Raw genomic sequence first — 13,409 nt, forward strand, 5'->3', positions numbered from 1 at the left:
AACCACCTAAGAAATAGAAGAATGAATCTCCAGTGTGGCTCCTTCAAAGGATATTTCAAGAATCATCTCAACGGTACTCAAATGTTGCCTTATATAGACTACCCCAGCATATGAGACTATTCCAGTGTGTGTGTGTGTGTGTATGTGTGTGTGTGTGTGTGTGTGCATGCGCGCGTGCTCAGTCATGTCTGACTCTGCAACCCCGTGAACTGTAGCCTGTCAGGCTCCTCTGTCTGTGGGATTCTCCAGGCAAGAATACTGGAGTGGATGGCCATTTCCTTCTCCAAAGGATCTTCCCGACCCAGGAATCAAATCCACGTCTCCTGCGTCTCCTGAATTGGCAGGTGGATTCTTTACCACTGAGCCACCTGGGATTCTGATGTAGCTAAATTCAGTAAATGCTCGTTGTTTTTCCTACCTCACAGGCATGAACTCACTTCCTGTCTCGAATCCAGTTCTGGAATAAAATACCTGCTTGGTCAATACTTATTGACTGACTCACAGGGAACACGATCAACCATATGTAATAGCAGGCTCTCTTCACTGAGACTCTCAGCCCCATCACCTTGTGCAGCCTCAAGTAAACCATAATTAAGTGGGGCTTCCATTACATCTGGCAGTTTTCCTATTTAAAAAAAAGTTTGCCTGATAAAGTTTATCTTTTTGATGAGACGATCATTACTCCCGTGGGCCACAATTAATCAGCCTGTACTCTAGAGTCTGGGAACTGCAATTACTAAGTCCACACACACAGTTATTGAAGCCCACACGCCCTAGAGCCTGAGGTCTGCAGAGAAGCCCGAGCATGTAATGAAGAGGAGCCCCTGCTCGCCACAACCAGGAAAAACCCGCACAGCAACAAAGACCCAGCATGGTCAAAAATAGTTAAATATCTAAAATTATTTTTTTTAAAAGATCATTACTGTTAATATCTGCTCAGTTTAGTTAGCTCTGAATCAATAGAACAACATTTTGTTTCCGTTTTTTAAACATTTATTTTGACATGGGCCATTTTTAAAGTCTTTATTGAATTCGTTACAATATTGTTTCTGTTTTATGCTTTGGATTTTTGGCCATGAGGCATGTGGGATCTAAGTTCCCTGACCAGGGATCGAACCCACACCCCCTGCATTGGAAAGAGAAGTCTTAACCACTGGACTGCCAGGGCAGTCCCTCAACATTTCCTTTAGGAGAATGAATTCACCTACCTCCAGGTCACACCCCATCTTCTTTCTAATTTCCTTCATGTCATGGTGATACTGTTGGCGTATTTCCTCTAACTGCTTCCAATATTCCTGGAAAGCAATCCCAATTCCGAAATGTTAAATGTTTGCGGACAACTTGACAGAATACTCTCTAGAGAGCCTATGATTTTATTTTTATTTTATTTTTTATTTTTGGCCATGCCTCACGGCACGTGGGATCTTAGTTCCCCGACCAGGGATCGAACCCACACCCCCTGCATTGGAAGCATGGCGTGTTAACCACTGGACAGCCAGGGAAATCCCCAAGACAGCCTATGATTTTAGAAATGTGTGATATGTAGTAAGGGAAAAGTCAGTGCTCCCCAAAATGATAATCTGCCTTATACTTTGCCTGTGGTAAAGTGATCATATTTGGAGATGGTGTCATTGCAGGGGTGAATAGTTAAGCTAAGATGTGGTCACAACTGTGGCAGAGTGGGTCCCTAATGCATACAGCTGCTGTCCTGTTAAGAAGATGGCCAGGGACTTCTCTGGCAGTCTAGTGGTTAACTCTCTGCACTTCTAATGCCAAGGACTTGGGTTTCACCCCTGGCCAGGGAACTAAGGGCCCCACGCCACATGGTGTGGCCAAATAATAATAATAATAAATAATATTTTAAAAAATAAGCAGACTCCTTTTAAAAAAAGAAGACGAAGATGGTCACACGAGGAGGATGCCACGTCCAGTGGCAGAGACTGAGTTGTGTCACTGCAAATGAGGATATCTGAGCATCAAGGACCAACTCCCAGAAGCCAGCGAAAGGCAGAGAGGGACTCCCCTCCAGAGTTCAGAGGGAGCATGGCCCTGCTGACATCTTGACTTTGGACTTCAAGCCTCCAGAACTGTGAGACAGTAAATTTCTGTCGCTTCAAACTGCCCAGTGTGTTGTAAGGCAGCCCGAGGGAACTAACACAAATTTCAAAAATGTTCAGGATGGACAGTTATTTGATCAATCCGAGGTAAAAAGCCCTATGAACTCAGCTACACTGCATTCTCTGAGAAGGTGAAATGCATGTCTTTGTCCCCTGAGCCCTCAGAGTGGTGCATCACACCGTGTATCCAGCAAGGGTTTGTGTAGTGAGCTCTCTCGGGTGCACCATAGATGCTAAAAACAATAAGATGCTTCAGTCATGCGACCCTATGGACTGTAGCCCCCCAGGCTCCTCTGTCCATGGGATTTTCCAAGCAACAATATTAATACCAGAGTGGGTTGCCGTGCCCTCCTCAAAGCAACATGGTATTACAGTACACAAGACAACGAGAGAAATCCAGCGGTAGCCCTTGGAAGCAGTTTCTAACCTGTTCCTTCATTTCATTTCTCCTGAACTGCAGCCCCCAGAATCTAGGTCCTTCCGCATTGCTTCTTAGCTTTTGTCTCTGGTTGTCATTTGGCTCAGCAGAAGATGGACGAAGACCCTGTTATTGGAATAAAGTAGTTTATCAAGTGTATTTGCATTCTGGAAACACCTTATGACTTGACCTGCACTTCATCCTTTAAGCAATAATTATATTATCAATCTCACTATTTGATAATAATTATATTGAGTTTTTTTTATAGTGAGCAGAATTTTCTTAGATTAAGCATGAAACTTTTAAAAAAGTAAATGAATAAAACCACTGGTATTGTTTATTCTAAGCAATCAGTATTTTATGCTAGCATGTAAGATGCCTAGATTTGTTTTCTGAACTGCTAAACTGTAACTGTGAAATCAAATATCTATAAAAGTTCAGCAACCCTTGGAGCTTGAGATTAGGTAGGGGAAGAGAACTAAAGCTTTTGAGCAGCTCAAAATAAGACCAATACAAATAGGATGTATATCCAGTTTCACTCAGCCCCAGAATTTTGACACTATACTTAAGGGTAAAGTTTAACTTTCATTTCAAATAAAATATGATAATCCCTTTTTTAAAATGTGTAGAATTCTAATAAACTAGAACCAAAGAAAAGCAGCACTCAAGGGGACCTCGAAGCCTATCTACAGCTTTTATAGAGAAAGATACTGAAGTTCAGATAGGCTGCATGTTCTGCCTAACGTCATAGCAAGTGATGGAGCCAGGGAAGGGACGAGGCTTCTCAGACCCTGGCTGAAGCCTATTCCCAATATTCTTCTTTAGCTGTTAAAAACTAGTCTTAATCTTCTATGTGGAATGAACTTTGACTTAAGGAACCATGAATATTTGTGAACAGAGAAAGCGTTAGAAATGTCTGATGGCCTCTTATATTTGGTTTTTACTTACCAATTGCTTTTCCACTTTCAGCTTATATTGTTGAGCTTCACATTTCCTCTGAATGTATTCAGCAAGCCTTAGGAAACAGAAACGTTCAGCTTGAGTAGAAATTTTAACTTGTTGTAGGCAGCAATTTGACAAGTAGATTTTCAGCTTCATAATGAGATTCACAAATCGCCTGTGACATTCTGAGTTCAAAGTGAAAAGTGAGAGTTGCTCAGTCATGTCCAACACTTTCCGACCCCATGGACTATACAGCCATGGGATTCTCCAGGCCAGAATACTGGAGTGGGTAGCTGTTCCCTTCTCCAGGGGATCTTCCCAACCCAGGGATCGAACCCAGGTCTCCGGCATTACCAGAAAGAAAACAATATGAAAAATTCAAGAGTATGAATCTGTGGCCACAGTCAAATGGCAACATGAGTAAGATTAGTTACATCAAACTTGAGATGAAAAAGTGTCAAGGGAACAGTGAATTAAGTATTTTAAATGTAGAGTCTGGAGATTCTTCCTGGATGTTTTAGGAGAATTTGGACAGACTTCAAAATAAATGCTGATAGAGCAAGATATTATTCAGAGGACGAAAGTTTAAGTTAGACTATGACATTACCATTGACCTGGAGGTGGACTGTGGCTTTCTTCCTGATCATAACTCTCCTCATCTCTGGTATCTTTCTGAGGAACATGGTGGTAATTTGGTCCATGCACTCTCTTCCTCAACAAGTCAAGTTGAGCATAAAAATGATCATAATGTCCACACACTGCAGCAAGTTTGGGCCTTTCTACCATTTTTACCTGAGGGATTAAAATGAAGAGAGATTTTTTTTTTAAATACAGGATTAAAATCTATAATAACTGATTGCTTGATAGTGACCATAGCTAAAACAAGGTATAGAAATTATCTTGTTGTTCTTGCTCTAGACTCGTTTTTCAGTAATCTTACAATATCCAAATCCTAGAACTGAAAAATGTTTTAGAAGCCAAAGTCCTGCAGCACCATAGTTAATAATTTTGCTCAGGTGTGAATATGAGTCACGTATACTTTATGGCTAGTGTATCAAAAATACTTAGCGAACATCTATCCAACCCAAAATATGAAACTAAACTGTGTTATTATTTCCTATTTTTCATAAACTTATTTGTTGTTGTTCATATACACAGGAAGAGCCCCTGGAGGGGGAAATGGCAACTCACTCCAGTATTCTTGTCTGGAGAATCCCATGGACGGAGGAGCCTGGCAGGCTACAGTCCGTGGGTTGCAAAGAGTTGGACACGACTGAGCACACACACAATATATATGTTAGATTAAATATGAAATTATAGATATTTGACCATCTTTAACTTACAAAGTGAAAGAGGAGAGTGAAAAAGTTGGCTTAAAGCTCAACATTCAGAAAACGAAGATCATGGCATCTGATCCAATCACTTCATGGGAAATAGATGGGGAAACAGTGGAAACAGTGTCAGACTTTATTTTGGGGGGCTCCAAAATCACTGCAGATGGTGATTGCAGCCATGAAATTAAAAGACACTTACTCCTTGGAAGGAAAGTTATGACCAACCTAGATAGCATATTCAAAAGCAGAGACATTATTTTGCCAACAAAGGTCCGTCTAGTCAAGGCTATGGTTTTTCCTGTGGTCATGTATGGATGTGAGAGTTGGACTGTGAAGAAGGCTGAGCACCAAAGAATTGATGCTTTTGAACTGTGGTGTTGGAGAAGACTCTTGAGAGTCCCTTGGACTACAAGGAGATCCAACCAGTCCATTCTAAAGGAGATCAGTCCTGGGTGTTCTTTGGAAGGAATGATGCTAAAGCTGAAACTCCAATCCTTTGGCCACCTCATGCGAAGAGCTGACTCACTGGAAAAGACTCTGATGCTGGGAGGGATTGGGGTCAGGAGGAGAAGGGGACGACAGAGGATGAGATGGCTGGATGGCATCACCGACTTGATGGACATGAGTTTGGGTAAACTGGGAGTTGGTGATGGACAGAGAGGCCTGGTGTGCTGCGATTCATGGGGTCGCAAACAGTTGGACACAACTGAGCGACTGAACTGAACTGAACTTACAAAAATGGCACATTCACATAATCCTATTCAAATATTAAAGTAAATGTGTAAAATCTGGCTTATCGGTCTAAATACAAATTAAACATTTATTTTAATTTTAAAGTGTCAAGTCATTTTCTTAGTTTTACAATATTTACCTATGTACAACCCAAAAGAATGTACTACTAGTTAGTTGAAAAATGGCTAGAAATACAGAAAAGTATTGGAAGGCAAAAACAGCTTCTTTAGGATTTTCTCTAAAATCTCAAACGGTAATAACAACATCCAAGATGGTTCCTGTGGAGACCTCCCATTTCACTGCATTAGCAGAAGGTTTCAGAGGATTGAAGAACCAGCAATATGTTCTCCTAATATCATCCACCCATAAAACTTTCAGATGTTTTTTCTTGGTTTTTTTTTTTTTTTTTTTTTTTTTGCCTCCTGCAGGTTTGCTAGAGTATTCTAAATTACAACATACTTTCAAAATTCTTTAATAAAGTTAAGCCACATTCTATCAAATAAAGGGCAATAATTAAATAGTTTCAAAAATCTATCTGTACACCAACATATTTGCTAAAGTGTCCAGATAGCAAGTAAACACTTAGGAAATGTACTTCAAATGGTCCTGTAATTATACCATGAGCCTTCTTTAAGAATATAATTCTTCAGTTAAAATACAACAGCCATTTTTATGTGCCAGAAGCATTTCACTAGCAAAAACTAAAAGATTCAACATTCTGATGAAATGGATTCAAATAACTGGCATAAAGAAACTCAGGGAAAAAATCAATGATTTTATAATAAAAATTCCTCAATTACATACAACATCAGAATTAGGAGTATGAATGCAGAAAGTTTTCTGCTGCTGTTCTACTCACTTGTCCTATATAGAAAAATCCTATTTATTTAAAGAAGTTAAAAGGAATTGAATTACAAAAAAACTAATACATACCATACCTATAAGAAAATACAGCATTGTTAAATATATATATATAACCACTAGAAGTTGTCCCGTGAACTACCACTGTAATGCTAATTACAGAATTTTATTATAAGTACAAAACTAGTGAACGCCCACATCATGACCTCATACCTCATGAACATGTGGAAGTAGTTCTGTAGAACGGACCATCTGCCAAAACAACAGGAATGCTTTAGCATGACTTACAGATACGGGTGTCTGGGCTCCAGCTGGTGATCTCCATTCATTTCTACATAATACGTCCTTCCTCTTATTTGGCACTGTTATCCTTGATCGTGGTAGGCACTTTCCCTGGAATCTCACGTTCTGTATTTTAGAATCTTATTTAACCAAAAGAAAACAACTTCATTAAAAAAAATTTTTTTATACTTGTGAGAGTATAAGCATATGGAGCATTTCATAACACACTTTAACCAGAAACATTTATGTTCACTTGAAACATGTTCACTTAAACCAGAAACATTTATACTCACAAAGAGAAGGGCTGACGGAAAATGACTACGCATTTTCTTTGGACGGAGGAAATCATTCTTGCCAGGGTGCCTTTACATAGTTCTCTCTCTCTCTCTCTCTCTCTCTCTTTAGTCGCTCAGTCATGTCCGACTCCTGCGACCCCATGGACTGCAGCCCGCCAGGCCCCTCTGTCCATGGGATTCTCCAGACAAGAATACTGGAGTGGGTTGCCATTTCCTTCTCCAAACATAGTTCTAGTAATATTTAATTATTTAATAGTCTACTATTTAACAATTTAGGAGTGAATATTAACATTTACAGAAACAATACGCATAACATGTTTAGTAGTTTAATCATTAACTAAATTAATTACAAGTAATTAAATGTAGTCATCAGAGCTTGGGTTATCAGGCCGCAGCGCTCAGGGCCCATTGTTATTGGAAATGGATGAGTGGGTCTTCTAACATGTTGGTATTTATCACATTCACCCATGTGTTCCTGTTTTCGCATCTGTCCTATATTAGAAATGTAGATAATACACTTTCTCTCATGCTCTACTTCTCTACTTTCTAAACATTCTCAATCTAGACCAATACATAATGATGTCAAATCAAATTAAACATAGCAGAATTATCCATTCACTTTCCCTTTATAACTTTCCTAAGTTTATAATCATTTCTCCATCACAGTAAGTAATATTTCCCTCTCACTGGTTCCTCCTCATTCTTGAAGCTGAGATATTTGGTTATGGCTAAAAATCCTGCCATTAAATTGAATAACTTAAATTGAAGAAAGTACAGAAAACCACTAGACCATTCAGGTATGACCTGAATCAAATCCCTTACGATTTTACAGTGGAAGTGACAAATAGATTCAAGGGATTAGACCTGATAGATAGAGTGCCGGAAGAACTATGGATGGAGGTTCATGACATTGTACAGGAGGCAGTGATCAAGACCGTCCCCAAGAAAAAGAAATGCAAAAAGGAAAAATGGTTTTCTGAGGAAGCCTTACAAATAGCTGAGAAGAGAAGCAAAAGGCAAAGGAGAAAAGGAAAGATACACCCATCTGAATGCAGAGTTCCAAAGAATAGCAAGGAGAGATAAGAAAGCCTTCCTCAGTGATCAATGCAAAATAGAGGAAAACAATAGAATGGGAAAGACTAGAGATCTCTTCAAGAAAATTAGAGATACCAAGGGAACATTTCATGCAAAGATGGGCTCGATAAAGGACAGAAATGGTATGAACCTAACAGAAGCAGAAGATATTAAGAAGAGGTGGCAAGAATACACAGAAGAACTGTACAAAAAAGATCTTCACAACCCCGATAATCACAATGGTGTGATCACTCATCTAGAGCCAGACATCCTGGAATGTGAAGTCAAGTGGGCCTTAGGAAGCATCACTAGGAACAAAGCTAGTGGAGGTGATGGGATTCCAGTTGAGCTATTTCAAATCCTGAAAGATGATGCTGTGAAAGTGCTGCACTCAATATGCCAGCAAATTTGGAAAACTCAGCAGTGGCCACAGGACTGGAAAAGGTCAGTTTTCATTTCAATCCCAAAGAAAGGCAATGCCAAAGAATGTTCAAAATACCACACAATTGCCTTCATCTCACACGCTAGCAAAGTAATGCTCAAAATTCTCCAAGCCAGGCTTCAACAGTACATGAACCAAGAACTTCCAGATGTTCAAGCTGGATTTAGAAAAGGCAGAGGAACCAGAGATCAAATTGCCAACATCCATTGGATCATCAAAAGAGCAAGAGTTCCAGAAAAACATCTACTTCTGCTTTATCGACTATGCCAAAGCCTTTGACTGTGTGGATCACAACAAACTGTGGAAAATTCTGAAAGAGATGGGCATACCAGACCACCTGACCTGCCTCCTGAGAAATCTGTATGCAGGTCAGGAAGCAACAGTTAGAACTCGACATGGAACAAGAGACTGGTTCCAAATCAGAAAAGGAGCACGTCAAGGCTGTATATTGTCACCCTGCTTATTTAACTTCTTTGCAGAGTACATTATGAGAAACGCTGGGCTGGAAGAAGCACAACCTGGAATCAAGACTGCCTGGAGAAATATCAATAACCTCAGATATTCAGATGACACCACCCTTATGGCAGAAAGTGAAGAAGAACTAAAGAGCCTCTTGATGAAAGTGAAAGAAGAGAGTGAAAAAGTTGGCTTAAAGTTCAACATTCAGATAACTAAGATCATGGCAATCTGGTCCCATCACTTCATGGCAAGTAGATGGAGAAACAGTGGAAACAGTGACAGACTTTATTTTGGGGGGCTCCAAAATCATCGCAGATGGTGACTGCAGCCATGAAATTAAAAGACGCTTGCTCCTTAGAAGAAAAGTTATAGCCAACCTAGACAGCAGAGACATTACTTTGCCAACAAAGATCTGTCTAGTTAAAGCTATGGCTTTTCCAGTAGTCATGTATGGATGTGAGAGTTGGACTATAAAGAAAGCTGAGTGCCAAAGAATTGATGCTTTTGAACTGAGGTGTTGGAGAAGACTCTTGAGAGTCCCGTGGACTGCAAGGAGATTCAACCAGTCCATCCTAAAGGAAATCAGTCCTGAATATTCATTGGAAGGACTGATGCTGAAGCTGAAAATCCAATACTTTGGCCACCTGATGCAAAGAACTGACTCATCTGAAAAGACCCTGATGCTGGAAAAGACTGAAGGCAGGAGGAGAAGGGGACGACAGAGGATGAGATGGTTGAATGGCATCACCAACTCAATGGACATGAGTTTGAGTAAACGCCGGGAGTTGGTGATGGACAGGGAGGCCTGGAGTGCTGCAGCCCATGGACTTGCAGAGTCGGACACGACTGAGCAACTGAGTTGAATGGAATTGAAAAATCCTGCTGTTCTTATTTCACAATGTTAATTGCATTAGTAATTTTTCTCTTTAATGTCTGTCTCTCTTACACATACACACAAACACATACAGTATTTCATCAGCTGATTCCTGACACTATCACTGAAGCAGCTCCCCTATTTCTCATTACCATAAGGTATCACCTGCTTTCTTTGGGGATCACATAGTAACAATTCTCCTACTGTTACCAATTAGGTCCAAGATCCTAACTTCAGCTCAAACCAGCCTCTGCAAGAGAACTCTTAATCTCCAGTCCATTCTCTCTAGTTCAATAACACAAGCTTCATCTCATGATTCTGACTCTCTACCCCTTCCCTACACAAAAGTTAAGCTTGGATCCTGCCTCTTTGAGCATCTCTTTATCAGCAAATCCACTGCTTCATCAAGTTTTCCTCACTTATGAGAAGAGAGGAGATGAATTTTCCAGGTCATGAATGAGCTAGATGTACAGGCACGCCCACAGGTCACCACTCAACAAAAATTTTTCTCCTGTTTATAATGCTCGTGCATGCTAAGTAGCTTCAGTCGTGTCTGACTCTGCGACCCTATGAACTGTAGCCCATCAGGCTCCTCAGTCCATGGGATTCTCCGGGCAAGAATACTGGAGTGGGTTGCCCTGCCCTCCTCCAAGGGATCTCCCTGACCCAGAGATCGAAACTTCATAGGCCGATTTGGGCAGATTTTCCAGTTGCAGCTAGTACAAGGCCTCATAAAGGTAGACTAGAATTGTCTGGGTTTAATATAAGGATGTGTTGTAGGTCTCAGGCATTGAGATTAATAAGAAATCATGCTATTGCTGTAATAAATTCATCTCATGTCTCCTGCATTGACAGATGGGTTCTTTACCATGAACACCACCTGGGAAGTCCTGCTTATAGTGCTCATATTTTTAAAATGTTCACATTCAATAAATCTGGAGGAATTTCCCTGCTAATGTTGTCAACATATACTATAAATCACTGCGTGAGACACACACAATAAGTATCTTTTGGTTGCACAGTTAAGTCCTTCTTACCAGGGGCCACCTTCCCAGCAGGTCGAGAAGCAGATGGTCTTGCTTTATGTAAGAGCAGGTGACTGAATTCTTCGTGAATGACCTAAAATATAACAGTGTATCAGGACTCACTAGCCACAAATCTCTGTCAAAATCCAAACAGAATCACCTCCAAACTCACCTCGGGAGCCAAGTATTTGGCAATAAGATTCTCTAAAAAGGGCCTTTTCAAAATGGAGTTGATGGATGGACGATCACGGGGAGATACTTCAAAGAGCTGGGATAGTAAGAACTGTAGATCACGGGAAAACCTGGGCGATATCGGAGGAACATGAGCTTGACAAATCTTCAGAACCAGCTGCTGTAAGTTGTTACCCTCAAACTGAAAGGATAAGCAATGGTGATACTAAATCAGAGAAAAATTCAATGCGAATATTTAAAGGAATACCAAGAGGGACTTCCCTGGTGGTCCAGTGGTTAAGAACCTGTCCTGCAATGCAGGGAACACGGGTTTGCTCCCTGGCCGGGGCACTAAGATTCCACGTGCCACGGAGGGACCGAGCCTGCCTGGGGCAGCTACTGAGCCCTCCTGCCACAACTAGAGAGTCTGTGCAATTGAAGATCCTGCAAGCCACAACTTAAGACTGGACACCATCAAATAAGTAAATAAATAAACACTGAAAATAAATAAATGTTAAAAAAGAGGAGGGAGTGAAGTGAAAGTCGCTCAGTCTGTGTCTGACTCTCTGCAACCCCATGGACTGTAGCCCACCAGGCTCCTCTGTGCATGGAACTCTCCAGGCAAGAATACTAGAGTGGGTAGCCTTTCCCTTCTCTAGGGGATCTTCCCAACCCAGGGACTGAACCCAGGTCTCCTGCATTGCGGGCAGATTCTTTACCAGCTGAGCCACAAGAGAAGCCCAAGAATACTGGCGTGGGTAGCCTACCCCTTCTCTAGCAGATCTTTCTGACCCAGAAATCAAACTGGGGTCTCCTGTACTGCAGGGGAAATTTTTTTTTACCAACTGAGCTATAAGACAAGGCATTTAAAATCTTTTTAATTTTTAAAAAGTAAAATAACTTTGAGAAACAAAACAGTGTTAAAAGGTTTCATTAAGAGTACCATGGTCCACCCTGAATTGTTTCCATCAACATGTAGCCAGTTATTCAATGATTACTTAAAACAAGGGGTTTTTTAGTTTCTTTATTATCAAAATGTTTACTCGTTTCCCAAAACTAGAAGGTATACGAAATTATAAACAGGGAAAATATATACAATTCCACCACCCAGAGATATATTTTCTTCTAGCCGTTTAAAAAATACTACTTATTTTACAAAGTTGAGATCATACGATATGAAATTTTATATCTTGCTTTTTTAAATGACAGAGGAGCCTGGGGTCACAAAGAGTCGGACACGACTGAGTGACTAACACTTTTTCACGCTCTATGTACTATTCTCCAACTTGGATTTTGTACTTAATAATATAGCTTGGATATCATCCCATGTTGGTATACATGGAGCTATCATTCTTGTTAATATCTTGTTCATATAATTTTTAACAATCTAATGAAACCAAACAACCTTTTTCTTTCAGAGGTTATTTTAATTTATATACTTTTCAATAATTCAAGATAATCTGATGATTAATATACTTACAGGATGTCTGAGTGTGCAGAGCTCATATAAGACACAGCCAAGAGACCAAATATCCCTGGGAAAGATAAGAGTTTATATGCCAAGAAATATCGATAATTCTCAATCTAAACTTTTATCCTTACAGTCAACTATATTTGTGTATCTTTACAATTTTATATAGGGTGACCAGTTTTCACAAATGCTTTCAGTACATTATCAATTCTTACTCTTACTAAGACTAGAGAAAAAATTGTAGCTTGTCAGAGTCCCAGCAGAGAAAAGGTACACAAGCTTCGCTACAATCTGATGGCTCAATACTTACTTTAACTTCATGTGATGAGCTCAAAGAAAATGTGTGCGCGTATGGAATTTTGAGCAATTTGGAGGAGGGAGGAAGAACTCAAATGTGGATTACTTGATTCAACAGGTAACATTTGGTTGATTTAGAAAGGAACGTTCTACTCGAGGCTATAGACAGAACCAAAGTTAGATTAAGTGATAAACAGAGTATCTGGTACTCAATGAACTTAAAATGTGTTAAAACTGGGCCTGTGCAGGTGTCCAATAAATGACCTTTGACCTCAGAGGGCCAAAAATAACCCCTCCTCAGATCATGCTAAACACTTCCATTTTTGAACATGCATCCTATGAAGATTCACGAAACACCTATGTCTGCACAGAACACCAGTTACCTCACCCCTAATCCCCTTTCCTCATGCCTAAGACCATGCTGCATTGCAGGCGGATTCTTCACCACTGAGCCACCAGGGAAGCCTGCCTAAGACCACGATGCTTCTTCATCCCGTAAATATCTCAAATCCCTCGCCTTCGGGGAGGCAGATCTGAGACTTGTTCTCCAGTCTCATCTGGCTGCCTTTCTTCCTCTGCTGCAAACCTCAGTGTCTCAGCATTTGGCTTGCTGT

General features: G+C 40.4%; 1 protein-coding gene across 9 annotated transcripts in view; it reads right to left on the bottom strand.

Moving 5' to 3' along the window:
- NEK5 (NIMA related kinase 5) overlaps positions 1-13,409 on the bottom strand; it is a 65,145-nt gene that overhangs the window by 26,356 nt on the left and 25,380 nt on the right. For 8 of the 9 annotated variants that reach the window (XM_070800145.1, XM_070800142.1, XM_070800144.1 and 5 more), the window contains 8 exons: positions 12,508-12,562; positions 11,029-11,229; positions 10,869-10,950; positions 6,693-6,826; positions 4,085-4,269; positions 3,484-3,550; positions 2,545-2,661; positions 1,209-1,295 (listed from right to left, as the gene is read on the bottom strand). In XM_070800145.1, the coding sequence (XP_070656246.1) occupies positions 1,209-1,295; positions 2,545-2,661; positions 3,484-3,550; positions 4,085-4,269; positions 6,693-6,826; positions 10,869-10,950; positions 11,029-11,229; positions 12,508-12,562 (928 nt within the window). The remainder of the gene's footprint in view (positions 1-1,208; positions 1,296-2,544; positions 2,662-3,483; positions 3,551-4,084; positions 4,270-6,692; positions 6,827-10,868; positions 10,951-11,028; positions 11,230-12,507; positions 12,563-13,409) is intronic. The other variant, XM_070800143.1, reaches the window with a different exon arrangement.

Source organism: Bos indicus, chromosome 12, assembly GCF_029378745.1.
Source record: "Bos indicus isolate NIAB-ARS_2022 breed Sahiwal x Tharparkar chromosome 12, NIAB-ARS_B.indTharparkar_mat_pri_1.0, whole genome shotgun sequence".
In the NCBI taxonomy this organism is placed as follows: domain Eukaryota; kingdom Metazoa; phylum Chordata; class Mammalia; order Artiodactyla; family Bovidae; genus Bos; species Bos indicus.